The following is a 27,370-nucleotide window of genomic DNA, read 5'->3' as shown; positions in this document are numbered from 1 at the left end:
TCAGCGAATGGAAGATCGATCGGTTTTCATAGATAAATCTGTTTCGTATGTGTGCAATGGGAGTTTAAAGTACGTTTTCTTGCCTTTAAAATGGTTATCAGCGTTTACTTCTTTTTGGGACCTTGTTGGAGGTTTAGAGGGTTCGTGCGAACTGACTGCACCGTGCTTCTTTCGCCTCGCACCGCCAATGCTGGCGGACTCGACCAGTGGACCGGGCCGAGATTGAATTGTTTCTTTCGAATAGGTGAATGTAGTGCTGAAGGGGACATCAGGAGGAACAAATGAAGGATCAATGTGTTGTGATGCTCCTAAAGGAAAGCCAAGCGCTCCATCTTGGTGTGGTGGGGGAAACTTTTCACTTTTGCTCTTTGCATCCGCATGTGTTATTAACCGTCTTCTCTGCTTCACATCAAAAAACCGGAAATTAGTTTAAAAGTATCGGAAAATTACAAATATGTTCTCAACCGTATCTGGCGTAAGTGTCAACCATGAGTATGTTCAAATTATCAAACTCATGTCGACATTAGACTGAAGCTCTGCGTTGGCTTCTGGAGCAGGAACTGCCCTTGCACGATCATGTGCCCGTGTTTTCCTTGCATCATCACCGGGGGCTTTACTAGCAGCTCGGTGTCTGCACAATTATACAAGAAACAGAAAGGGTTCATCATTTTCTTATTTTATCGTAGTTGGAATATATGAAGGACAGATACATGATTTCGATGCTTTTACATGCGCAATAATTGTCAGATCCATCAAAATTAAACAACTTCCAACCTTAATCAGCTACCACACTTTCATAAACAAATAACGACAATAGTCAATGTAGAGACAAATAAAAGGAATTGACCTTCGTGCTTCATCATCTGGCCGTTTTGCATCCATCTCTTTACTGGGTGGATATTTCGGGAGGCTAGAGGGTTCGCAAGCGTAAGGCTCGATTGTGAAGAACTACAGAAGAAGAAGAATATAGTGAAAAAGACATTTCCCAAAAGGGTATCTTCAAACCACTCTTCATAAATAAAAATAAAAAGATGGCAAGAATAGAACGAACTTGTGTCTGTTCATCGAAACCAAGAACTTACTTCACTTCTTAATGCAGCAGTGGCAGTCAGACGTTCCGCTGGATCAATTGCAAGCAGAGTGTCGATAAGGGGCAGTGACGATGGTGGAAAATCTTTAAATGTCCCACTTATGGATCTTTTATACTGCTCCCGAGGCTTAAATAAGGTAGCATTTGGCGACTTCGATTTTTTCCAGTATTCATCAGATGGTGAACCACATAACTTGTATATTTTATGTAGTTGTTCTACCTGATTGATCAAAAGAAATAGTTAGTAGCAGCAAAGTGCTAGTACATCTACATAGAATGTCACTTATTCATCTTCACCATGCATTCCTCCACTATCTATGCAGTAACTACAGAATATAGCAATTTGCTAAATCAAATATACAGAAAACGAAGCAAAAACCTACCTCAGTTCGACCAGGCATAACGAGCTTCCCAGCCAAGAGCTCGGCTAAAATACATCCCGCACTCCAAAGGTCCACACCAACACCATAATCAGGCTCGATACCACAATGTAAACACACGACTAGTCATAGGATGCTTGCGATTCGGATCAAAGAACATAGCTAGTCCGAAATCTGCAATCCTATGTACTCCTCCATCATCAATAAGAAGATTTGACCCCTTAATATCGCGGTGAAGCACTCCACGATTCTGACAATGCTCAAGGCCGGAGAGTAGTTGGTGCATGTAACATTTAACCTACGATGTAACATACATATCTTAGTTCTCGAATAACTACCTTCTAAGGATGTAAACCACGGATTTTACTATAATTCTAAGTCCCGAGACAAGTTGAAGCTAACCTGTGGCTCTGTGAACTTCACTGCGGGGCTTGCTGCAAGCCCAGCCAAATCGTGTTCCATGTATCGAAATACCAAATACAAACTACATGAAATCCTTGAAGTAACTAAACCTTCTAATTTTACAACATTGGGATGATCCAATCTTCTCAATATAAGAACCTTTCTAGCCATGAATTTCACACTCTCGGGTTCGAGATTATCAAACCGGACCTTCTTTAATGCAACGGTTTTACCAGTGACCATCTCTTTAGCTTTGTACACATTGGTATATGTTCCTGAACCTATCTACCATCAAAAGGGAAATGTAAGTATCTGATTCAAATACATCAAGCTTCGAAAAACATCAACAAACCAAAAACAACACTGAGAATCGAACTGCATAATTTTCCAAAATTTTACCCATTTCAAAGCAAACTACCATTCTAACATTATCATTCAAGAGCACAAATATGGAACAATAACAAAACAGCCAAACTTATCAATCTTCTCAAATGTGTCGGCCCTCCGTGGAATCCACCCATTAAGCGCCTCGCCACAGGCATCCGACAGCCACGCAGGCCATCCGGCCGCCACCTGCTCTCCGACCGAATACTTCGGTATGTTACTCAACTTGGGGTTTGGCTTTGATATTCTCCTTTCCCCCCTTTGTTTTCTTTCCCCGTCAGCTTTTCCCTTCTTTTGGGTACCCTCATCTTCAACCTCTACAACAGTAGCATCAATCTTTGAAACAGTGATAATGTCTACATCCTTGTTTGATTCAAAGCCAGCGTTTTTAATCTCTCTAGATTATGAAACAACCCCTGAAGATACTCTTCTTCCAAAAACACACCCCATCTATTAAATCTAAACCTCATTTCCCAACATGTTCTAATCTGGGTCTTGTTCTAAATCAACATTAATCAGTAAACAGGTGTCAACAAGTCGGGCAACTTTCACACGCCTGAACAAGGTGACAAAAAAACCAAAAAAAAAAGATGACTATTACATGAAAATAACATAAACCCAGCTTAACTAATAATCCAAACTCTAAATTAAGCTAGAATTCACCGTGGAAAATATCATAACATCCTAGCCCTTTTATTGCTTTGATTTTAGAGCTTCCAAGGTTCAGCAGAAAGAATACAAAATAGAGTCAAAATGATTCTGGGGCTAACTGATAAGTTAAAAAGTGAAGTATGAGATGATTTTAAGAACAATTTCGGGAAGTCGGACATAAGAAATGATCTAAAAGTGGAAAAAAGAGAGTTTTTACAGAGACAAAAGTGGAAGAGTCGGATATAGAAAAAGACATTAATAAGGAGCTTGAGAGAGTAGTTGGTTCAGTCTTCAATGTGTTGAGAGAAAGGGAGAGATAAAAACTGGTAGTTTACTTACTTTTTGGTTGAATCTGAAAGAGAATAGAGATTTTCCATTGCTTCTTTTTACAAGTGTTTTCTATTGGTAAAACCGCCAATTGTCTATATTCTTTGCTGTTTTCTGAATTTGTCAATAGTCAATTCCTTATACGACGAAAATCTGCTACATATTTAAAAAAATTAAAATAATTATAAAATAATATTTATTTTAAATATTTTTATTTATTTAAATAATAAATGTTTAATTATTTATGTTGTAATTATTGGTATTTAAATTTAAAATTTTTAAGATAACAATTATTCATTTAATTATTTAGACAATTTAGTTTATGTAAATTTAGTAAAGATTTTCAAAAATAAGATATAATAAAACAAATATAAAAGTTTATTGTGTAAATTACAACTAAATCATTGGTATAATGAAAAATAATTTTTGTTGAGGTTAAAATTCTTAGAGTAAACTACGTCAACTACGAACTTTAGGTGTTAGACTGTTTATACCACTAAATTTTTAATTTTATCAATTATAATATTGAATTTTGATTTTCTTTTCAATTATATCACTGAACCGTTAAATCTTTAACAGCACGATGACATGTTTGAGGACTGTCGATGTGGATGACGACTATCAACGTAAACACCTCACCAAAACGATGTCGTTTTGATCCGACCATTAACGATTTAGTAACCCAATGGTATTATTAACACAAAAATTAAAATTCAATGTCCCAGCAATGGAATTTTGTCCAAAAAAGGATTCAGCAATAAGGTTTGTCCAAGTTTTGAAATGATCTTTCACGGAAAATGGCTATCAGATAAACATCTCATTCCTTGAAGTGTAGAAACCAATTCAAGCTGTTTGTTACCATTTTTCATATCATTGCAAAAGTAAAAAAAACTCCTGAAAAGATGAAAAATGGAAGTTTCTGAGATTTCCCTGCTATTGCATCCATAAGGAAGTTGAGAATACATCATAAATAGGTTTAAAGAACACTACCAGATAATTAACTCAACAAAATACCACATTTTACAAGAACAGGTGCCTGTCTATATTACTCAAAAATTGTCTGGCAGTCGATCACCACACAAGGTCTTTGATGTTTCTCAATCTTCACTCTATCTTTTTCTTCTTTTTCTCTTTCTTGGTCTGCACTTCAGACTCATTTTGTTCTGCATGCTTTCTCTTCTTTTTCTTCTCTGCTACTTCAACATTCTCCCCATCATCCTCGGTCTGATGTCTCCTCTTTTTCTTCTTTTCCTTTTCCGTAGGTTCTTCACCTTCGAGTTCATTTTCAATAGCTGGCAAAAGTGCCGACTTGTCACTTTTCTTCTTTTTCTTCTTTTCTTTCTTATCTTCAGTGGTGGGTGTCACAGCTGCTTCCTCAGCCTGAGGAGGTTCGGCCTCAACCTTCTTCTTCTTTGGGACTGTCTCTTGCTCCTCAAGAGCAGTGGCATCTGTTGTTTGCCCAAGAAGAGAATCGGCTGCAGGATTGTATGCCTGTATACAAGAAAAATGACAGTAACCACTTAAAGGAAGACAAAAAACACAAAATCTAAAACATATATGACAAGTTAGTTGCACGGACCTTAGCAGGGGTTATCAACCCAGCTCCCTTCTTCCGATCCTTGTCATAGACTTCTATCTTAGGCTTGCCTTTAGTTGAGCTGGCAGATCGTCCCAATTCTTTGCCTTCGAGAGCCCTTAATCTTGCTTCAAGCTACAAAAAAATGTAAGATATACCTTACATTCTTTTTTTTATATAGAAAAGTGTTTGCAAATTGCCGTGGAGGAGAGAGCAATAAGTCAAACACAAGTAATGATTTACCTTGGCTCGGTTCTCGAGCCCCATAGAGTTATCTTGGTCATCTCCAAGAGCATCACAACGAATAGCCAATGCAGCCTTTGCAGCAAGTGACCTGGAAATCTTCCCCTTGTGTTTCGGTGCTGCCTGACCAACCAAGGATGCATGGTAAATAAGCCCATACTTCGGAGTGGAATGCTTTGTCTTGAGAGCTCTGAAGAGAGCCTTCTCTGCTCCAAGAATCTGAACAGTACTACCAGGCTGTTTGGAAAGATTCAACAAGCTGCCACCGTGAGCGATGAGACGAGCACCAACAAGTTCACCAACAAGAGCAGTCAAGTTTGGTGCAACAGTGTTCATCCTGCTCTTTAAATAATCATATAGCTGAGCCCGGTATTCAGCAAGGTTGAGAACCTGATCACATAGATCTTTTATGTTCATAAGATCAAGGTCATTAATTTCAGTTCCCATGGATATGACTGCTGCCTCCTTAAGTTCTGTCTCAACCTCTTCGGGTAGTATCTGCAAAAGTTTAAGCGCACACTTCAAAAATAAGGAAAACATTTCCATCAAGCACTTCATGTCAAGCACAAGAGTGAAGAAATTGATAGTTGGCAAAACTAGTAAGCTTCATATTGAAATAATAGAGCACTTGATAAACAAGTTGGGATATTAATTTTCTGACTACTCAATCATAACCCGTACCTCTGAGAAGTCAAGCTTAGCCGCATTAGAACGGTCGCCCATTAGTTTCACTGCCTTGGCATATATGATATTGTCCTGTACGATCTTAGTAAGCTCTGGAAAATGCCAACCATACCATTCTCGAATCCTCATTGCATATGTGTTAAGCTCTTTATCAAGATCATCAAGCAAACCAATGGCTTGAACAATCATTGTATCAACCTAATACAATACAGTTATAATATACGGTTACAAAATACAGAAACTGTGTCTTTACATTCAGGAAGTAATTTAAAACGGAACAATTATTCAATAACACGCAAAAAATCACCTATTATTAGCACAGCATCTATGCATATCAATAACTTCAGCCCCAAATAAGATAGATGCAAGCAAATCCACATGGACAAAAGCATTTAAGCACTTTTTGCCTATATTATTCCGAGTCTTTATTTTTCATTAAATACCCATGTCAAACACATAGTTGGACATAGGTATGGAGATATGATCCTCCAAGGACTTTGAAACATAAGGAAACCTTGGGGGGGAAAACACTTACATACCCAACCCATGTCTAACACTTACACCCAAGTCCAAGTAGCACACATTGGTGCAAATGAAACCTCAAATATGAACAACATTTCATTTTTAATGAGAACTCTCGCACAGCACCTTACTTTAACACCATATTTATTACAACTCTATGGATTTAGCTTTATTAGAACACTTAACTCATTTTTACATGTTTTGTTACTTTCAACCGTGGTCAACAATTTCTCAAATCAAACAGCTACAACAGTCTAATGTCTACAGTGTAAACAAATCATTTACCTTACTAAAGTTACCATAATCTTATACTAACTTATTCATATATTTCTACAATTGGAAGTTTTCCCACTGTCCCAAAGGAAAAAGATACAGCACAATCAAGTTCACAAGAAACTGTTAATTTATAAGTACCTTATCAGCACTGAATTTCAGCTTGTATCGAGAAAGGCTATGGGACAAACCCAGACTCATTGGAGCTAAATCTTGAGCACCTAGACCAGATATGAGTTCAGTCAACTGAGTTCTCACACCTCTCAGCAACTCCATAACAGCAGTATTGTGAACACAATCGATTTTCTGCAAACATGTAATTACCTAAATAAATTCAACCGAATGGTACAGAAGAATATCACCATAGAATTCAAATATGCAGAGTATTAACAGACCAGTTTTTCCTTAATTGCATTTCCAAGCTTTGAATCAGCCACTCCTAATGTTTCACCATCACAATGCGCACGCAAGAATTTGCGTAGACCTTTGCTGGGTGCACTTTCAAGAAGTTTGGTTGCAGCTTCCAAGCTTCTGCGGTGTTCTCAAACTTGGAAAAGGCTTTCAACGACACAACCTAATGGTATTTTAAAAGCAAATGGATCAGATCCATGGTTAAAGTAGATAAAAAGGTATGACATCAAAAAGAGAACAAATGTGATCAAAATCCAAAAAGGTTATAACCTTTCTTGCAGAGTCAGGAGCCAAGAATTCCTTAGACAAGTCCTACAGTAACAAAAACACAAACTTCAATACAAACTTTAATCCAGCAAGTTCTACAAACTAACGCATAAAGCCATTGATTTTCATTTAATCAATGTACTTTTTTCCACAGTAAATACAAAAAGTAACTTCATATTAATTCTCACAAGATATGGATAGAAAAATACCTCAACTTTATTTAGCTTCCCTTCATCTAAGACTTTGAAAAGGGCAAAGCCCGCCGGAGTCTCAAACAACACGAGCATTTTTCAATCGGGAAGAACAGACCTAAAACATCATCACCATAAAATTACTGTCAACAAAGTAATCAAACTTCAAACGAATGACATCAAGACACATAAATGATTAAAAAAAACAACTCCTTTTCTAGTACCCAATTCATAAAATTACCACTTCAATTCATAGTCATAAACAAAATTGTTACAAACATAAACAAGACCGCTAAAAAAATTCATCATTTACGCATCGTTAAAGGATCCCCTCAGTGTTGAAGTTACAATAAGCAAAACCAAGAATGCAACTAAGTACTCACGAAAAACTGGAAACAGCCAAAACCAAACGAGAATGCTAATGAAGAAAGACATGAAAGATGTAAACTCGTTAAAGAAAAAAGAAAACTAGTTCCCTTTCACCTAAGTTCAGTTTCCGCCTGCTTAGTTGCTGGGATTGGAGACAGGAAGAGAGACAGCGGTGGAGTGGGTTTAGGGTTTTCAAGTCGGCGCTTATATTGCTGCATTTCTCATAGTGGCAATTTGGTAATTATGCTCATTTTTAACTCCGTGTATAGAATAATTTTTTTATATTTCAAGAGTTAATATTTGAATACACTATCAATTTCACGTAATGTTTAAATACTGCCAATTTAAAGAATAAAATATTAAAATATAAATTTCCATTTTATACAGATTTTTGGGGAAGCTATTTATTTACTTTAAGCAAGCCTCTGTGCATTCGTCATTTTGTGTTTATCACGATTATCAACATACTATATATTATTAATAATTTAAAAGTCGCAAGCAGCATCATCCATCTACATGCTAAGATTACTAAGTTCTGAAGTTGCAGTTGATATATCCTCGGGAGCTGTATCTTTCTTCTCTTTGCTGCCACCTTTTTCAAGCTTGGTGTTTTTGTTGTTGGTGGGGCCGAACAGACTGGTACAACGGACCGTATTCTAACAGCTGGTGCAATGGAACTATGATGTGTGCCACCAAGGTTCATTCTGTCGAAACTTGGTCTGGTCGAAAAAGGCGGAGCTCCGGTCCTCATTCTTGGCAGGACAGGAACCTGAGTTGTTGGCTCTTGCATTTTCGGTCTCGTGGAAGGAGCTGTGTTGACTGTTCGGATCATCAGAGGAGCTGCTGCATAGGATGGTGGTGGTCTAGAATTTATGTAATAACTTGTCCTTGGAGGATACTTTGATCGATGATGAGAAGACTCAAAGCCATGCATATTTGGTAATCGGTCGTTGACAGGTTCACCTTTGCTTTCCAAGTCAACATTCTTCTGTCCGCGGTCTTCCTGTTTTGGTTCACTGGTACCTGTTTCATCAGTAGCTTGCCCCATAAGAAGCCGATCGATAACTACAGGCGGAGGAGGGTTTCTGAGTAATTCTTCTTTAACCTCTTCATGTATCTCTTGAATGGTCACTGTAGATCTTCCCATGGTTGGTTGAGATGCTGAATGATTAGAGATGCAAAGGGATGGACATGATGTAGAAATTGCAAGCCTTGGAGCCATTAAGATAGGTTCTTGGTCCCTAGCTTGAAATGACATACGAGGACCTGGGCGTAAAATAAACCGCATATAAGGAAGAAAATGAGCATGTCAACCATAACAACTACATCATCGTCATCATCAAGCTGGATTGCTCCAAATTTAAGTGAAGTTTCTGTAATTATGTGTCAATAACTAAAAAATGAATCATAAGCTCTAAGTTTTCTCTTGATTTCTTTCTTCATTTCTGATGTGATACATCTACAGGGAATATCATATTTACGGGCCTCTTTGACATAAACAGAACACCATCATCAGTTTGGATAACATGGTCATTTAAGTGTACGATAGTGAAAAAATTGTTAGCCATAGCTTTAGAAAGGTTTTTGGTTGTTCAATATAGTTGTACAAAGTAGAATTTTAGTGAAGATTTACATGACGTAAGCTAATTTAAAAGAAAAATTAGCTATCATCAATGACCATTCAGTGAAACGTGCATTTCTCATAGGTAAAATAATGTACCATGACAGAAACTTTTCAATTCCCAATTAATCATCTTTAGCAATTTTTCAGTTATATATCAACTCATTTTAGAAATTTTTTCAGTGATTACATATCACTTCATATCAGAAAAATGTACATTTCTCATATGAGAAATAATGCACCATGGCATAAACTTTTCAGTGCCCAATTAATCATCTTCAACAATTTTTCAATGATATATCAACACATTTTAGAAATTTTTTCAGTAGTGACATATCACTTCATATCATAAAAACGTGCATTTCTCATACGTAAAATAATACACCATGACAGAAACTTTTCAGTTCACAAACTTTTCATAAACCTATTAATATGTGTGAGGTGAAAGCTATTTTACTCATTTGATGCAAAAAAATCTAAAACAACTTCAGTTTTTCACTTACAAAGCTTGAGTTTTTTGCGAACATGACACCTATTCATGTAACTGTTTTTTTATGGTTGCAAATCTTTAACCATTTGTTTCGAACAAAATATTCAACTAGACGAGTTGAAGTTCAATATACAAACAAGGGTTCAACTCAGAAGCAGTAGAAGAATATCTTTGTTATACTATAAATTTTCACTATCATGCACGAGGTTTCATCTAAACGACGATGTCGACCTTGCTGATATGATTGAGACATATTTCTATCATTCTTTGTCTAATGTCGATTTGTTTGTTGAGTTCGTTGATCTCGACCTTGCTCATACGGTTGAGGAAAAAATGTCGAAGAAACAAACATAGATGATGGATACCCACCAACTCAGACAAATGTCGAATAAACAAACATAGATGATAGATACCCAAAAACATGGTTCCAATTTGTACGTGAACAACAACAAGAAAAGCATGAAGAATTGAAGAGCTTAATATTATTTCTGACGAGTATGCTGATTATAAAGATTAAAACATCATCACGAATATTATTATGTTTATGATTTTATTTATTGTTTAAGGTGTGTGTAAAATTATTCTTATTTACGTTGTTTTTATCTCCATACTATTAAAACAAAAAACAACCACGAAAACAAACTGAAAAAAATAATATTAATTAAATAGTATTATTTTAAAAGAATTCTTCAACTCGACGTAACAAATTCTAGTTTTTTCTCACAATTTTCAATTTAAGTAAATAACTGGAATAATATTATTTTAATGAAACCCATCACCTTGAGGTGACACTTTTTTTTAAAAATTAATTACATAATACGCACGAAATATAATAATATTATCTACGAAAATTCATCACCTCGAAATTATAAGTTCTCCATGTACTATAAAAAATATCGTAGATCTCAAATTAAAAATACGACAGCCCTATTTCCAATTTTTTTCAGGCCGCCATATTGGGCCAAACGAACCTTTTGTTATGTGTATATGAATGACAATTTGGATTGTCGATTAAAATAATTAGTAGATTCAAATGTTATTATTATTATTAGGATCAACATATTAGTTGTTATTAAATTATGCTCAAACGATTTTTATTATTATTAAACTTTTAAAAGTTATAAAATAATAATTAAATTTTGTTGAACCGTTCTCTGAAACCGTAGAATAAATTTAATGATAATTTTGTATAAATGGTTATTTTTGTAACAATTCAAAAAATTTAATAATTATCATTCAAAAATTTTAATTATTATTTTATAAATTTTAAAAATTTGATGACCAAAATGATCATTTGAACATGTTCAATGATCTTTGACATACTTTATCCTAATTACTATTCATCACAGATTTGTGCTCAAACGATATAGCCAAATTACTATCATCTGGATTAACCAAAATTTTAAAACATTTAACTACCAATCAAAACAAATAATTTGCGAAAATAATTATCAAACCAAACTAACTTCAATTAATTCGATCATTTTTTATTTAACCTTTTAAGTCAATTTGGGCATATGCTTATCTTATATATTCATATAATATTTATTATTATTATTATTATTATTATTATTAATTTTGATTAAATGATTAATTCACTTAATTGATCCTAGATCAAACTCACTATGATGGTCGATCAATTAACTGAATCAATTTAGTTCGATCGATTAATTCAATCTTACCCAACTTTGTGCACCCCTATATAAAAAACTTGAATGCCCATAGTTCACATGCTACAGATTTAATACTAATTTAATTAAATCATAATAAATAGCTATATAATTTATTTTATATATTATAAGAAATAAAGATGCATTACACTAAATATTAAAAAGCATGATAATCAGGTACTACAAAATAAGATATAATAACATCAAACTCAAGTTTCTTGAAAATGCATGCTCTAAGAACAACTAAAACCTTCGGACAAGTTAAGCATTGCCGTCGACAAACATCGGGTTAGGATGAGCACAATTCTCGGCCGTCTCTATTGTCCCCCACTTTCTAGCTTACTTCTTCTTCGCTGATTCACTGGCCTTGGCCTATTGAACAAGCAAAACGGTAAGAAGATTCAGGCTCATCGGCTGTCACTTAAGTGCAACTAAAAGCAGTTTGAATAGGTTATCGTAAAAGAGCAAATGATCTTACCTTCTTCACTCCGCGGATCTTCTTAGCCCTGTTCTTCCGTTCCTTCATCTGCTTCCTTGATTTCTCCACCTTCTTATCAAGTCCATTCTGAAAATGCAAAATAAATAATCAGTGTCTTGCATTGAATCCGTACCCTTTGAAGTAGATTCTAAACTCTACAGTTTCACAACTAGAATTCGAACCAACTTTGATACATGGAGTCGGATGGAATTATGCGTAACAAGTCTATGCCCATTGCCCAACAGGAGTATGTTCAATTTTCTAAATGCTTCTATGCATTTTGAGGATACGAAAGGCAACATAAACCACAAGCAAAACCCAGAGAAATTGTACAAAACAACATAGTAAATTACCCTGATCAGCCTGTACTTGGGTTCATACTTCTTCGCACTCTCGACAGAATCATAAATCAAACCAAATCCAGTAGATTTACCGCCTCCAAAATGAGTCCTGAACTTGAACACAAAGATCGAATTCGGGTCCTTGACCTCATACATTCTAGCAAGCTTCTCCTTCAGCTCCGCCTAACAACCCGACATCGACAAATCAAGAAAATATTAACACAAATCCAAACCTACCAGCATGTTGAAACAAAACAACAACGTCAACGAGAAACATCAAGATTTACCTTGGAAACATTGGGCCTCCCAGGATGCAAAACATCAATGACCTACCACAAAAAGAATCAATTTAATTAACAATATAAGATGCCAGAGTAGCAATTAAGTCAAATAAATACAAGATAATAGCTATACTGCTTCGACTTGTCATTATCTGGACATGATACGAAAGTATGATCCTCGAACTACTTTCTTGGAAAAAATCAATCATACCTAGGTCGGACACTCACTCATGGCTTAATATTCGTATTTGATTTACAGTTTCTCAAAAAAATATCTTGAGACTTCAATTTGATCAAGGAAAAAGCCTAATATTAAAAAAAACTAAATTAAGCATCTTACAAGTAAGCCAGTAAGAAAACAACAATTCTCTCTCTTATGTTTTTCAAATTTCTTTCTTTAATGAGATCTAAAAACCCAAACTAAACCCAAGAGTTGAAATCTAAAATTGACACACGTCTGATTACCGAGAAATATAGTCGAAAATTAGTAGGAAAATAAATAAATGAACTTACAAATTGTTTCCTGGAAAGGAGTCTGTTGGTCATGAACTTCCTTGTCCTAATAGTCACTGCCTTGTCCGCCATGGCAAATCCAAAATCTTCCTTTTCCTCTACTTTTTTTTTTCCTTTTGGTTTCAGAAGCAGCAACTCAGAGAAATATAATTACTCGGCACATAACTATCTAATATCGTATTTTTGGGGATTAGGGCTTCGTTTTGGGATGATTTGGTTATTTTAAGGCTTTCTATTTGGGCTGCACCGATAAACGCAGCGTTTTTCTTGTATTCGTATCTTATAGTATATAATAGTTATAAATTAATAATTTCGATTAATTAATTAATTAATTCAAACTAAAATTTCAAAAAAATACTTTAATTGATCGTTGAATGAACTCATTTATATGATCAACCGATCAATTAACAATTTTTAGTTTAATAATTTTTTTTTCTAAATCTTTTAATAAAATTGATCTTCGAATATTATCTCCGCATACAAAGATTTTAAAATAATTTCCTTTCAAGATCATAACTCAGAGACATGGTCTCGAGAGTCTTACACCTCTTGATATAATTTCTGACAAGTCTACGTGATTAATCAGAATCCAAATTTATTATCACTCGATTGTATCTGTATTAAATGTCATTATAAAATCTATAAATCGAAATTGAACATAAAAAATGTACTTGAATACTCAGTTTAATAAAATCCTAAGAAATAGCCTCGAACTATTTTCTACATCATTGGAAAATAAATATGCATTCCACGAAATTTCTAAAGAAAATAACAAAAATCAGACATTATTAAACTAAAATATATTAACACCAAACACTGAAACTGCAGATTTCAAGAACAACAGCTAAAACCTTCACTAGTAGAGCATTGCTGTGGATGAACATCGGTGGCTTTAAGATTAAGCACAAGCAATCCTCACTTTTTACCTTTCTTCGCTGATTCAGCGGCCTTGAGCTATTGAACAAGCAAAATGGTAAGAAGATTCAGTCTCATTTGAGTGAAACTAAAAGCAGTGCGAATAGGTTATCGTAAAAGAGCAAATGATCTTACCTTCTTCACTCCACGGATCTTCTTAGCCCTGTTCTTCCGTTCCTTCATTTGCTTCCTCGATTTCTCCACCTTCTTATCGAGTCCGTTCTGAAAAATGTGAATCAAATAATTAGTGTCTCGCATCTTATGATGTTAATTCCAGACACTGTGATTTCACTAGAGAAAATGTATAGAGATAACATAGTAAATTACCCTAATCAGCCTGTATTTGGGTTCGTACTTCTTCGCACTCTCAACCGAATCATAAATCAAACCAAATCCGGTAGATTTACCGCCTCCAAAATGAGTCCTGAACTTGAACACAAAGATTGAATTTGGGTCTTTGACCTCGTACATTGCAGCAAGCTTCTCCTTTAACTCCGCCTAACAACCCGAAATCAACAAATCAAGAACATATTAGCACAAATCAAAATTTGCCCGCCGGTTTCAATGAGAAACATTAGGATTTACCATGGAAACATTGGGCCTCCCAGGATGCAAAACATCGATGATCTACCAAACAAACATAAAAGGAAATAGTTGTTTAAACTCGTCATTTTCTGGACGTAGTACAGTATGAGAGTTCGAAGATCTTAAAAAAAACATGAAAAATAGTTGAAAAAAGATGAATGAAAAATGAGTGAAAAAGAAAAGGGAAGGGAACATGCAAATTGTTTCCTGGAAAGGAGCCTGTTGGTCATGAACTTCCTAGTCCTAATGGTCACTGCCTTGTCCGCCATCGCCAATAAAAAAGAAATCTTCCTTTCTCTTCTTTTCCTTTGTTGGTATAGAAAGTAACTGATCGTTAGAAAAGAGTGTTTGACACTAACTGTTTAATAGGCTAATAGCGTATATCTGGGGATTAGAGTCCTATTTTGGGGTGATTTGGTTGTTATGTCGAGTATTTAAACATTTTTATTTAATTTAAATTTTAAATATTTCATGAAATAAATCGTATTTATTTGACTTGATTTTTCTGTAGGATAAACGATTTAAATTTAATTAATCATCTTTTGTTTTCATAAATTATTATCTTTTAATTATTGATTATTTGTACCATATATAAAATAATTTTCTATTCAATTTATAATAAGGTTTTATAATCTCTTAATTTTTGAACTATAATATTTTATTAATTTTAAGATTTTTTACTTCTTTTAAATAAAAATATACTTGTAAGATCTACTATTAAATCGAATAGTTAAAAATGTTTATGTTATCAAGTTCAATAATACACAAAAGTACAATTGAGTGTATAATATGATTAAATTTTCAGCGGAATAAAAAAACGAACACGTATTTTTTTTACACATAATAATATCGTTAATTATTATTTTTTATTAAGCTAAGGTAATTATAAAGTAGTATATGTTCTAAATATTTTTTAACCATTTGGCAATGAATATTTAATCACTTTATAGTCGCTGATGCTCATATCCGTAAACTCTAGAACCAACAACAATTTCTTTACACACTGAGATAGGTTGGTTCATGCATATCATTAATTATTTTAAATTCATTATTAATTAACTTTTAAAAGTAACACTAACAACACAAACCAAATGATTTTAGAAGTTAAAGAATTGTTGTTATTCCTTAAAGTCCCGATTTCATTTAATGTTCACGAACACGTTCATTTAACGTTCGTAAACATATTCGTTTAACATTTGAAACATGTTCATTTAACATTCGTGAAATATTCGTTTAATGTTCAGTAACCAACACTTCTTTTTCATTACAAGTGAAAAATGATGAAATTACACCATTAGTCTTTAATTTTCTTATACTTCATAGTTTGAACTTCAAAATTTATCTTATATTCAATTTAGCCCCTATCTTCTTCAATTCTTAAAATATATATAAAAAAGGAAGAATCAAGTAAACAAGCTTATAGACGAGTCGATAAACAAGCTTATAATTGGGTCTATAAATAAGTCAATAAATGAGCTTGTTCATGAACATAAATAAATTGAACACACTTATTTTCGTGTTCATTCATTTATTAAATGAAGATAAAAAAATTATACTCATTTATCTAATTTATTAAATGAAGATAAAAAATTATACTCATTTATCTAATTTAATAAATGAACATAAATAAATTTTATATAAATGAATCACAAATAATTTACCGAACAGTTCATTATATCCTATGAACATGCAAAACAAAATTATTAAGGGTAAAGTATATAAATAGTCCCCAAACTTTTAGAGTACTTGTATTTTGGTCACGTAACTTTTGAAACTTACAATATAATCATTGCACTTTTAGTTTGTTTTCATTTTGATCCCGACGTTACCTCCCGTTAGTTAAAAGCAGCAGGAGGCCAGTGGTTAGGGGAGTTGCAATGAATCCAGTTGATCACCCTCATGGTGGTGGTGAGGGACGGAGTAAAAGTAGCAGAAGTTATGGGCAGACCTCACGGACGCCTTGGGGTAAGCCATGTAAGTGTGGGTTTAAGACTGCTAAAAGCAGACGCAGAAACTAGTTCTCCGTCGATTTGGCATTTTGTTTCTTTATCTATTTTTAACAATCTGATATTCATTTTTTTGCTGAATTTTGTTTATTAGTTAAAGAACTCCTTGTATGCCATTTAAGCTTGATGGATGTCCATCTGTGTTCAACAGGTTATAAAATAATCGTGTTAATTTCAGGGAAATATTTTATATGAATCTTCTACCTTGTATGCACAATCTGAACCATTTGTAAGAGTGCATTTTCTATGTTGATTTGTTCTTTTCCATTTTGTCTTTAGATTAGTTCATCTATAGTTCTTCCTGAGTAAAAAAAAACCACGATAGGCAAAAGTTATTAAGATTGTTTTCATGTGAAATAGGGTGTGAAAATAATTTTCTTATAACTTCCTTGGACTGTTATAAATGTCCAAACATATTGAATAGAGGCATATTCCGGTAACTACCACCACCTTGCCTCAGCCATTAGAGATGATTCGAGTATTTTACTATAAGAACAAACAATCATACAAGACTTAACTCATCGGTAACACTTGAAGGTTCTATCTGTTCTTGAGACCAAACCGCTGCGAGTTTCTTCCGTAGGGCTGCTAAGTCTTCCCCGGCATCACATAAATAGGCTGATGCTTGCCTGCCAGACAAAGTTGCTCCTTCCATACTATCTATATAATCCTATAAACAGTAATACGATTATATGTTTATAAGATTACCATTTTTCTTTAGTTAAAAGGTTTAGATAAACAGTTGTTTTCCCTAGAAATGCAGGAATCCCCGTCTAAGATGGAAAAGAAAGGTAGAAATTACCTGCTTTGTGTACGACTCGGCAAGAAAGAAGTTCTTTACGGGTGTCTTTTGATCAGGTCGGAATGGATCTTTACCAGGCCCTTCACGGTATAGAGATTGCCCAATTTCACAACAGATGACCAAACAACTTCTAAACCTTGGGATGATGGGAATAGAGCCAAAACCTGCCAATGAAACAGAACAGGTTATGAAAATGAGTTGGAATTCTATCTCCTTGATGTAAAAACCAAACAAGGTAAGGAAATGGTGCGTCTAGATCATGTTAAGTATTGTCCGATACCGATACGGCAGAAGTAAAAGTTCACAACAACCAGATGGTCCTGGTTATCTTCTGCCATAAAAACCAGACAAGATCCACCAACAAGCCAAACTATTGCTGGTCCTTAGCAGCAGTGCTCACTAATATATGACACACTATAGGTGCAAGCTAAGTTGCTTATACTATTTATTTTTCTCGAATTATCCATGCATGACATTCAACAAATATGGAATATGGATTTGATCCTCCAAAGATCCTTTCAACATGGAAAATTTTAGTTAGAAAAAAATACCCGTACCGGAAACTTGCATTGGAGTGCAAGTAACATAGGGTGCTAGTGCACATATGAGCAAACCCCAGCTACACTAGAGACCAACTTGAGACAGAACTATTATGCATGTATGTGTCTCTTGAAAGTTGTAATTAACTTAAGAACAAATGGCTCCTCAGAAGTTTCCAACCTGCTTGACAACTCTCTTTATGATTTCATCGTTTGGCAATGGCATGTACGGGTCTCCGGGTGTCAAGACACACCTGAAAGTTAACAGCCAAACAAGCAATAAAATAATTTGGTCAATCGAAGAGAAGATGAAGTATCCAACAAGCAACTGAATGTAACCGGAAAAAAAATGACTTAATAACAGTTAAGGAAATACGGGTACTTACTGGAGCAATGAGCCTTGTCCTTCGATGTAGTAATCTTCTGGAGAAGTTAGAGCTAGGTCTGCAAAGCAGGAGAAATCCGCATCTGGAGTATACAGAAGATTATCGAGACCTATAGCTTGCCTCGATTGCCTTTCGAGGAGTCAAGGATAATCGGGAAACGAAGCACAACAAGTGAAATGTTAGTTTTTAAGCAGCAAAAGCAAAGGAAGGTTTTACTAAGCCTAATCCATCTTTGATAACAACCTTAACATGGAGGAAGGAATCACCTTGCCTGTTGCAGATCCCGCAACTCTGTGACCCAGCCATTGTATCGAAGTTGCACGGTAATAACTGGAACACCTACGAGCTCGTAAATGTTGTTGAAAAATTCCGATTCCCACCACTCGGATGGAAGTAGCCTTTTTATTCCAGGGATATCGCATGCTGCCATCAATCGAGAAAGAACAATTAAGAATCATTTTCGATAAGATGAGAGAGGTAAAATGGAACTTTTGAAGAGGAAGATCCAACTATAGACCAGCAACATAAGCTTCAGCTGTTACAAGTTTCTTGTTAGTAGCCTGCAACGATACGATACGATACTTAAAGTTAACTTTCTATAAACTGAAACTAAAGTTCCAATATTTACAGGATGCAACATTCAAGTAGATTTACTTTAGACATGGAAAGTCCGGTAACATATGTCTCTCCATCAGCAGATGTATCGTATAGTATCTCTCTGCAACCCCACCTTAGATGGAACCTGTTCCGGAAATTAAGATATAAGCAGTCAACTCGTATCGAGGAAAACTGATGAAGTGGTGAAACATTATCTGAACCAAATAGTTTGTAGGATTATATTAACAACATACCTGCCTCCTCTTTCTGTAATATAATTTCTGATCGGACCACTCAAGTAAATATCTGGAGAACCCTTCAGCATTTGCAGAAGGGAAGCCTCTGTCTTAGTGGCAAACAAGGAGAAAATCGTGAGCATACATCGAGCACTGATGTTATCACAGTCGATAAAACCCAAGGCATAAGCAACCGGATCCACATTCTTTGGATACTCGTGCGCGTACCACCTTTCGAGAAAAACCAATCCGAGAAGCTTATCTGCAAGACAGTTTGAATATAACTATTTTCCAGACAAAAATGAAGCGACGAAAGAAAAACTATCACAACTGGTGTACAACTTCGTGCTACTAAGATGTTAATTTAAGTTGAAGAGATTTCTTTAGAAAACTAAAACTTGGTGAGAATCCGAAAAGGGAATGAAAAAGTATAATTTGACATACATTATCCAGATCTCTTATATCCCTCATTGCTCCATCTGGACCAATAAGAGCCCTAACGACTGGACTTAGGGCAAGAGCCATAGCATTTCTTGCTTTATCGTAAGTCTGCACTTGAAAAATATAGAGCGAAATGATTAGCTTAAGCACCATCTACTTTAGGTTACAGAAACAAATAACACACACATATAAAGCCTCGGAATGCCATCGACAATAACACCGTAGCAGTATAGACAATTATAGCAGATAAACAGAAGAAGCACGGTAATGGCCACCAGAAGCAAGGATTATGAATGCACTGCTAAGGAAAGGGTAGTAGATAGAGTATAACCTTCAGCTGATTTGTCACTAAAAACGCACAAAATCTAAAATCAAGTTCTGCATCACAACTTAAAGTCACAAAACTTATCGCCGGAATGCATGGCTAAAAGAATATGCTTTTAGTTCAATTTTGAAGCGAGACTCTAGCATAAAAATTATTATCATAGAATTTGTTTAAATAGGGTCAAATAGAGACCATACCACCAATTTCACCCCCTTTGTTTACAAATGTGTGAGTATGGTCCTTCACAAGCATATTTTTATTGGCACCCACCTAGAATCGGGAAGGCATAAATGAAAACTATCGGATAACATATTTTGAGCTGGAGTAAAATTTTGACTAATCACAAAAAGATCATCTTCTTGATAGCTCTTTCATTCAGAAATCTATTTCCTTGCTAAGTCGAACATGTTTTCCGATGAATATAATGGGATGATGCGATAATATGTCAAATGACCATGAGAAAGTTGTATCACTTTTATAGACCTAACTGCTTCACCTTTTTCATCAAACGGAATAGATTGTTGTAGCAACTGAAGAAAACATGCAGCCCCATCTCAATGTGGTTTCCTCTTCTATCAACAAATGAACCAACTTTGCCTCCTATGAAAGGCCTCGACTCGTATATATCAACCTCAAGAGACCAAAAATCATCAAATTATAGCCACCATATTGAAAAGCCACTGTTCCACGTATATTTAAGGGATGAAGTTTGCAGAAACCAGTTTCCCGAAACCAAAAAATTGCGAAATACAGTTCTCCTTTGTGAACTTATCATATTAAAATGACAATCTGGCTAAGACATTGTACAAATAGGTGTATGGAGACGAGAAAAACCTCATGGCCTTGATCCAGTAGCTCAACTGCTGTTGACATGCCTGCAAGGCCGGCTCCGATAATAGCCACCTTCAGCTTTGGTCCCCTATAGTATTCAGGTTCAGGTGGAAACAACCCCTTCGGAGCTGCAAAGTAAAAAAAAAATTGATTATCTACCATGGTGAAATGAAAATTTGCAACAAATTACAACTATAATTTTCGAACATGATTATCAAACATCAAACACCATAGATCTTTTAAGTGATTAGGAATAAGAACTCTAAACTATATCCCTAGACTCCTACAGCATAATTTCAATTCATTACACGGTATACCCTTCTCTTCCAAGCATCCAGTAGACAGCACTTTCCACCTATGTTACTCGGACTCAAGTGTGAGTGTTGGATACGATAATGTTTCCGATTTCGAAGTTTTTTCATGTCCATACCCCTTTCCAGATATCGAATCGATGTTTGAAGATTTTCGGAGCCGGAAGATAAGGCAAACCCCACTTTAACATCCCAAAATGTCATGTCTTACCTTCAAAATTCAGCTAAATTAACTACAATTCACTATGTTATCTACAAAAAAACGATCAAAAGATCACAAGCAGAATCCAAAAGAGCCCAAAAAAACCTTTGGAATAGAGCACCAAAAAGGAGTTTGAACAAAACAAAATCACAAAAAGAAGATAAACCAGGATTCCAAAGAGATAAACAAAGAAAAAAAATTGCAGATGAAAATAACATGGAAAGAAAGAGGTTACCATTAACACTCATGTCAGAAACATTGTTGTCTAAAGAAGACTTCACAAAGAGCCTCAGAGGCTTCACCCGAGCCGCTGAACTAAAACCAGTGGCTGCAAAAAGAAGAGAAGCAGAAGCCATAGAGAACCCAGAATTTTTTGAACTTTCTTCTTATATAATGAAAGGCAAGAATACCTTCCTTCGATCAACAATAAAATAAAAATAAAATGGAATCCACAGACTAAAGATGCTGAAATAAGGACTCTTTGTCTGGGAATTAAGGTGAAGTAAAATAATCTCCAACCTCCAAAGTTCTCTCTTTTTTTAATAACAAAATTAAAAGACAAATCTTTTTTTAGTATGGAAGTAGAAAACTGTAAGAAAGTGTGGAATGAAATCATGAATGGAAAAAAAGGCAAACTTTAAGTGACTCTGCCGGTGTCCACTAAGGCTAAATACACCGTTTGTTTTTTATTTTACTTTTCTAACACCGTTTGATCAATATTTTCAAAACTAACACCTTTTCTGCTGAGTTGGCAAAGGCGCGTCCCCGGGGACGCGCTTTACCCGTGTTTTCGCTGAGTTGGATGCCACGTGTGAAAGGCGCGTCTCCGGGGACGCGCCTTTGCCATATCAGCAGACACGTGTGGAAAGCGCATCCCCGGGGACGCGCCTTCCATTAAATGTCATAAATGCCCACATCCGTTTTTCCTAACTACCCCTCCTCCTCCCCTATATAAACCCCCTCAACCCTCACTCATTCTTCACACCAAAATCATCTTCTCCTCTCTTATATAACTCAAATTCTCCAACTATTTGAGTTTTAAATTTGTTATTAGTGGTAAGAAATTTATTTTTATGTTAGTCTTTTTTTAAATAGTTATTATTTTTTATATTAATATATTAATATAAATATTTTTTTTATTAAAATAATATTTATATAATTATTATTTATTTAGAATTATTAATTTTTTTTGTTAATTATATTGTTTTGTCTACAGTTATAATGGAAAACGAAATGATGTTGCGATTGGATATTGATCATATCTCCAGACATTTTAGCGATATGGTAATATTTTTTATAATTAATGTTAATATTTAAATTTATTTTTATTTTAAAGTTATTATGAATTTATATTAATTTTTATTTTTTATAATATATATTATTTAGGATGCTGATCGTATTTTAGAAACTTTTATTAAAAATCCACGTATACCGACACCGGAACGTATTTTGCCATATTTGGCTTCTGCTGGGTTCGGGTATATTGCAACAATTATAGGCGGTTGCAAACTCGAACCTGTCCTAATTTCTGCACTGATTGAGAGGTGGAGGCCCGAGACACACACTTTTCACCTTCCATATAGAGAGGCAACAATTACATTGGAGGATGTCTCTATGCATCTGGGGCTTCCCGTCGACGGAAATATGATGTGTGGTATGGCGGATGGTGATTGGTAATCAATGTGCATTGATTATCTTGGAGCTGCTCCGCCAGAGTTTAATGGAGGTAGAATAGCTTTATCTTGGTTGAAAGCTAATTTTGAGGTTTTAAATGAAAATGCTTCAGAGGATCAAGCAAAGGCATGTGCTCGGGCATATATTCTACGAATAATTGGAGGAATATTGATGCCCGACAAATCTCGCAACCAGGTGCATTGTATGTGGTTGTGGCATCTGATCAATTTTTGATGAAGCTGGAAGATGGTGCTGTAGTTTTGGCATTTCTCTTTAGAGAAATGTGTCGGGCGACGAATTATAAGAAAACTGCTATCGGTGGATGTCTTCTGCTTCTACAATCATGGGCGTGGTTCCGCATGCCTTTCTTATGCCCGATCGTGAATGAACCATACGTATTCCCCTTATTGTTGAGGTAATTTTCGAACTAAATTTTGATTTAAATATTTTCAATTAAATAGGGTGATATTTAGTTTATATTATATTTCATAGGTGGTCGATGAAAAGAAAGGACCATAAAAGTATACCTACTGGGTTAGAGGAAATTCGTTTACTTATTGATACGAAAGCTGGGTCTGAGGTATGTTTTTAAATTTGTTTAATTATTAATATTTTAATTTAAAATGTTATATATAATTAGAATATTTTTATTTATTTGAATTGTATATTTATATTTCAGTTTCAGTGGATACCTTATGCGAGCGATAAAGTGAAAGCTTGCATCCCACCCCACCTTAGTGGGTCATTAGAGGTATGGATATCGGTTATACCTCTTATATGTTATGCTATTATTGAGTGGCATCCAGTTGATCGCGTGCTCCTTCAGTATGGTTGTACGCAATATATTCCTGGAGCTCCTAGAAATTTAGACGACGTGCATAACATAGATAGACGGGGAAAGAAATATGTTAACTGGGTGGTGAGACACAGAGATTGGATTGCGCTTTGGGAGAACCGATATACACTGTTGGCCCCTCGACAATATTACGCTGAAACTGGTCATATGGTTACGGATAACTATATGGACTGGTTTAATGAAAATGGGAAGCCGTTTCTACTTTCGGCGGAAGCACGAGGGGTTAACATTCCTAGGCGCCGAGAAAGACGTCAACCGTCTCAATATCATCGTCCCCCGACGCGTGGACGGAGAGAAGGCGCTACCGGTTCTGCATCAGTCCCACCACAACATCCTTATTCGTCTATGCCGCAGGGGTACATGCCCAGCCCTCCACTTCATATGCCAAGCCCACCAGTTTATATGTCATCTCCGCAGGGTTACATTCCGAGCCCACAGGGTTACATTCCTAGCCCGCCAGGTTACATGCCTAGCCCGCAGGGTTTTATACCATATGGAGGTGCATATACGACTATGTTTAATGATCCAGCATATGGTTCATATGCATCTTATTTGGCTGGTGGTGCTTCTCCGCAGACACCTCAATCTTCATCTGGATCACATACATCGATGCCAATGTTTCCACAGTTTCCACAGTTCCCGGGGAGCGGTGGGATTGTTACTAGCACTCCTCCAGGGTCGTTATTTTATACAGGCCCTTCAGCCCCTTCAGCGTCATCTACACCAAATGAAGAAAATGCTGCTGATGATGATAGTGAAGATGAGGAGACTGAAGAACAAGTTCCACGAAGAAATCCTCCACGAAATAGGCAACCACCGCCATGTGGAACTCATTCGAGAAGACGACATCGGTGATCCAGTTATATTTAATGTTATTTAAATAATTAAATTTCAGAATTTTATGTAATTTGGTTATGTTATTTAAATGTTTCATGGTTGTTACATACATATTTTTAATGTTATTTTTATTCACATTTAACATTAAATGTTTGATAAATGTTTTTAAAATACAAATTATATTATTCGAAATTTAAAATAAAAATAAAAATAATATTATTCAAATTTAAATTTAAAATATAAATTATAGTATTCGAAATTTAACATTAAATTTCAACTTAATATTCCAATTGTATTCGAAATTAAAAGTTATATTCCAATTATAGTTCACAATACTTAAATTGAAATTAAATGTATCCATACATATGATTTATCATTAACATATATTAAAACGTATACATTAAAATCAACTTATGTTGAGTTCATCGATCGACGGAATCAGCCAAGAGGGGGGTGAATTGGCAATTTATTCAATGTCACATTTCAATGCTCATTCCATACAATTTCAATGTCACAATCAACTTATCACTTCACATTTATTCAATTTATCCATAACATTTTATCTAATTTATTCAAACTTCACATAACGTTTTAATTTAAGTTATTCTTAACTTGTTGAACTTTCAAAAGAAGTTAAATTTAAGTTATTCAAATTGATATATCTAGTGTCCCCGAGGGACATGAGTGACATAATAGGGCAATGATAACATATTCTCTGACGAAATAATGGAAGGCGCGCCCCCGGGAACGCGCCTTCATGTGAATAGTGAAATAATAGGTACTGATATATCTAGTGTCCCCGAGGGACATGAATGACATAATAGGGCAATGATAACATATTCTCTGACGAAATAATGGAAGGCGCGCCCCCGGGAACGCGCCTTCATGTGAATAGTGAAATAATAGGTACTGATATATCTAGTGTCCCCGAGGGACATGAATGACATAATAGGGCAATGATAACATATTCTCTGACGAAATTTTCAATAAGACTAATTTTATAAAATATGTAAGTCTTGAAGATTAAATATGTAATTATACTAATTTATTAACTTATGCATCAATATTTTCGTTAAATATTGATATGAGATGACTAGATTGATAACATTTAAATAATTAATTGATAAAATTAATAGATCGATAATCAAAATCAAAAATACTCGAAACTTGATAATTCTTACATTATAATCGAAACATTTTACATAATATATTATTAATTTATAATAATAATAAAAATAAACTATTTATTATAAAACAAAATGCTGAGTTGGCAAAGGCGCGTCCTCGGGGACGCGCCTTCCACACGTGGCATCCAACTCAGCGAAAAACACGGGTAAAGCGCGCCCCCGGGGACGCGCCTTTGCCAACTCAGCAGAAAGGGTGCTACTTCTGGAAATATTGGTCAAACGGTGTCATAAAAATAAAATTAAAAGCAAACGGTGTCAGTGTAATTTAGCCGTCCACTAACTATGATGGACCAACCAATACCAAATTTTTTATTATCTTATATCGTATAGTCTCTGTTCTTATTTTACGTTCGAATTTCTTGTGAATTTTTTTTTAAATAATCAATGTCAGGATAAAGAATTTGATCCTATAAGGTAATTTTTGGAAGGGTTCAAAGAACCCACCACTCTGTCTTCCGTTTTTTTTTCAAAATTTCCAACCAACACGATTCGAACCTAAAATATGAGACCAACTCATAATCGTAAGAGTCCTTGCTTTGTCAACTGAGTCACGCCTGAGGTGGTTTCTTGTGAAATTTCAACCCTTGAATTGCCATCGTTTATGGCTAATAGAGTAGATGAACCTTTCTTTATTCAGTTTTTGTCCGTTTTAGACAATAATTAAATAAGTTATTAGTTGATTTTTTCAATTGAACATTTAACAAATTGTTTGTTGAGAAGTTTTTTTATTTATTAAACGAATAAATATGAATAAATTTTTATATTCATTTAATTAAATAAATAAATACGTACAAAAGGTTCGTTCGTTCATTTACATTCTTGAACGTTTGATAATTCGTTCGTTTATGCTCGTTTATTTATGTTTATTTATATTCGTTCGTTTATGTTCATTTATATTCTCCAGACTCGTTTAAAATATAAAGACTTAATAAATTTTAATCTTAAATCCATTAATATTTTTAAATTCAATTAATTTTAAACTAAATAAAAAATACTCAAATCAATTAAGGAAAATATAAATTTTACAATTATTTGAAAAGAAAAAAATTCTTTTCAAATATAATCTCAATTAATTTTATTTTCGTCCGTTTATGTTCGTTTACATTCGTTTGTGTTCGTTTATGTTCATTTATCATTTAAACGAAGGAACATGAACAAACACAAACAAATTAAATTTCTTAATGAACGGACATGAACAAGAAATTTCGTTCATTTAGTTGTTCGTGTTCGTTCGTTTGTTTGGTTAAAATTAAACGAATGAACATAAACATACCCTTGTTCATGTTTGTTCGGTTAGTTTACTGGCCTATGCAGCCCTCTTCTGCTGAGCCTCTTGAATGGAGTAGCTTAGTGTTTATTTTCAGATATGGTGGTGATAAGTGAAAACTGAAAGTTCTATTCCGGTTTCAGTAACAAAGTCCGGGTATCGAGATCAGCCGTCGTCGTATATCGGTCGTGAAAATGAACAAAACTCGG

The 27,370-nt window shown here is 34.9% G+C and overlaps 2 protein-coding genes and 4 pseudogenes across 3 annotated transcripts; all 6 read right to left on the bottom strand.

The window, feature by feature from the left end:
* LOC120164924 lies at positions 1-2,655 on the bottom strand (annotated as a pseudogene).
* Positions 2,656-4,130: 1,475 nt separating this feature from the next.
* Positions 4,131-7,967, bottom strand: LOC120164955 (annotated as a pseudogene).
* Positions 7,968-8,282: 315 nt separating this feature from the next.
* Positions 8,283-9,070, bottom strand: LOC120164923 (annotated as a pseudogene).
* A 2,567-nt stretch (positions 9,071-11,637) lies between these two features.
* Positions 11,638-13,360, bottom strand: LOC120164931 (40S ribosomal protein S24-1-like). Of its 2 annotated transcripts, none has more exons than XM_039174555.1 (6): positions 13,343-13,360; positions 13,165-13,304; positions 12,655-12,699; positions 12,383-12,550; positions 12,030-12,116; positions 11,638-11,923 (listed from the first exon to the last, which is right to left on the bottom strand). In XM_039174555.1, exons 2-6 carry the CDS (start codon positions 13,234-13,236, stop codon positions 11,891-11,893), a joined length of 405 nt encoding a protein of 134 aa, XP_039030486.1. In that variant the 5' UTR covers positions 13,237-13,304; positions 13,343-13,360; the 3' UTR covers positions 11,638-11,890. The 2 variants fall into 2 exon arrangements, with proteins under 2 accessions (XP_039030486.1, XP_039030485.1); XM_039174554.1 differs by having other exon boundaries at positions 12,383-12,553; positions 12,658-12,699.
* Positions 13,361-14,064: 704 nt separating this feature from the next.
* Positions 14,065-14,933, bottom strand: LOC120164922 (40S ribosomal protein S24-1-like). The gene is made up of 5 exons (XM_039174547.1): positions 14,862-14,933; positions 14,665-14,706; positions 14,407-14,577; positions 14,215-14,301; positions 14,065-14,118 (listed from the first exon to the last, which is right to left on the bottom strand). The coding sequence occupies exons 1-5, from the start codon at positions 14,931-14,933 to the stop codon at positions 14,080-14,082; spliced, it is 411 nt and encodes a 136-aa protein (XP_039030478.1). The 3' UTR covers positions 14,065-14,079.
* A 2,142-nt stretch (positions 14,934-17,075) lies between these two features.
* On the bottom strand, positions 17,076-21,885 carry LOC120164909 (annotated as a pseudogene).
* Between the last annotated feature and the right edge of the window lie 5,485 nt (positions 21,886-27,370).

Source organism: Hibiscus syriacus, unplaced genomic scaffold (genome assembly GCF_006381635.1).
Source record: "Hibiscus syriacus cultivar Baekdansim isolate YM2019G1 unplaced genomic scaffold, ASM638163v2 tig00111558_pilon, whole genome shotgun sequence".
In the NCBI taxonomy this organism is placed as follows: domain Eukaryota; kingdom Viridiplantae; phylum Streptophyta; class Magnoliopsida; order Malvales; family Malvaceae; genus Hibiscus; species Hibiscus syriacus.
The sequence above is the reverse complement of the archived record's forward strand: the minus strand, read 5'-3'. Positions and strand labels throughout refer to the sequence as shown.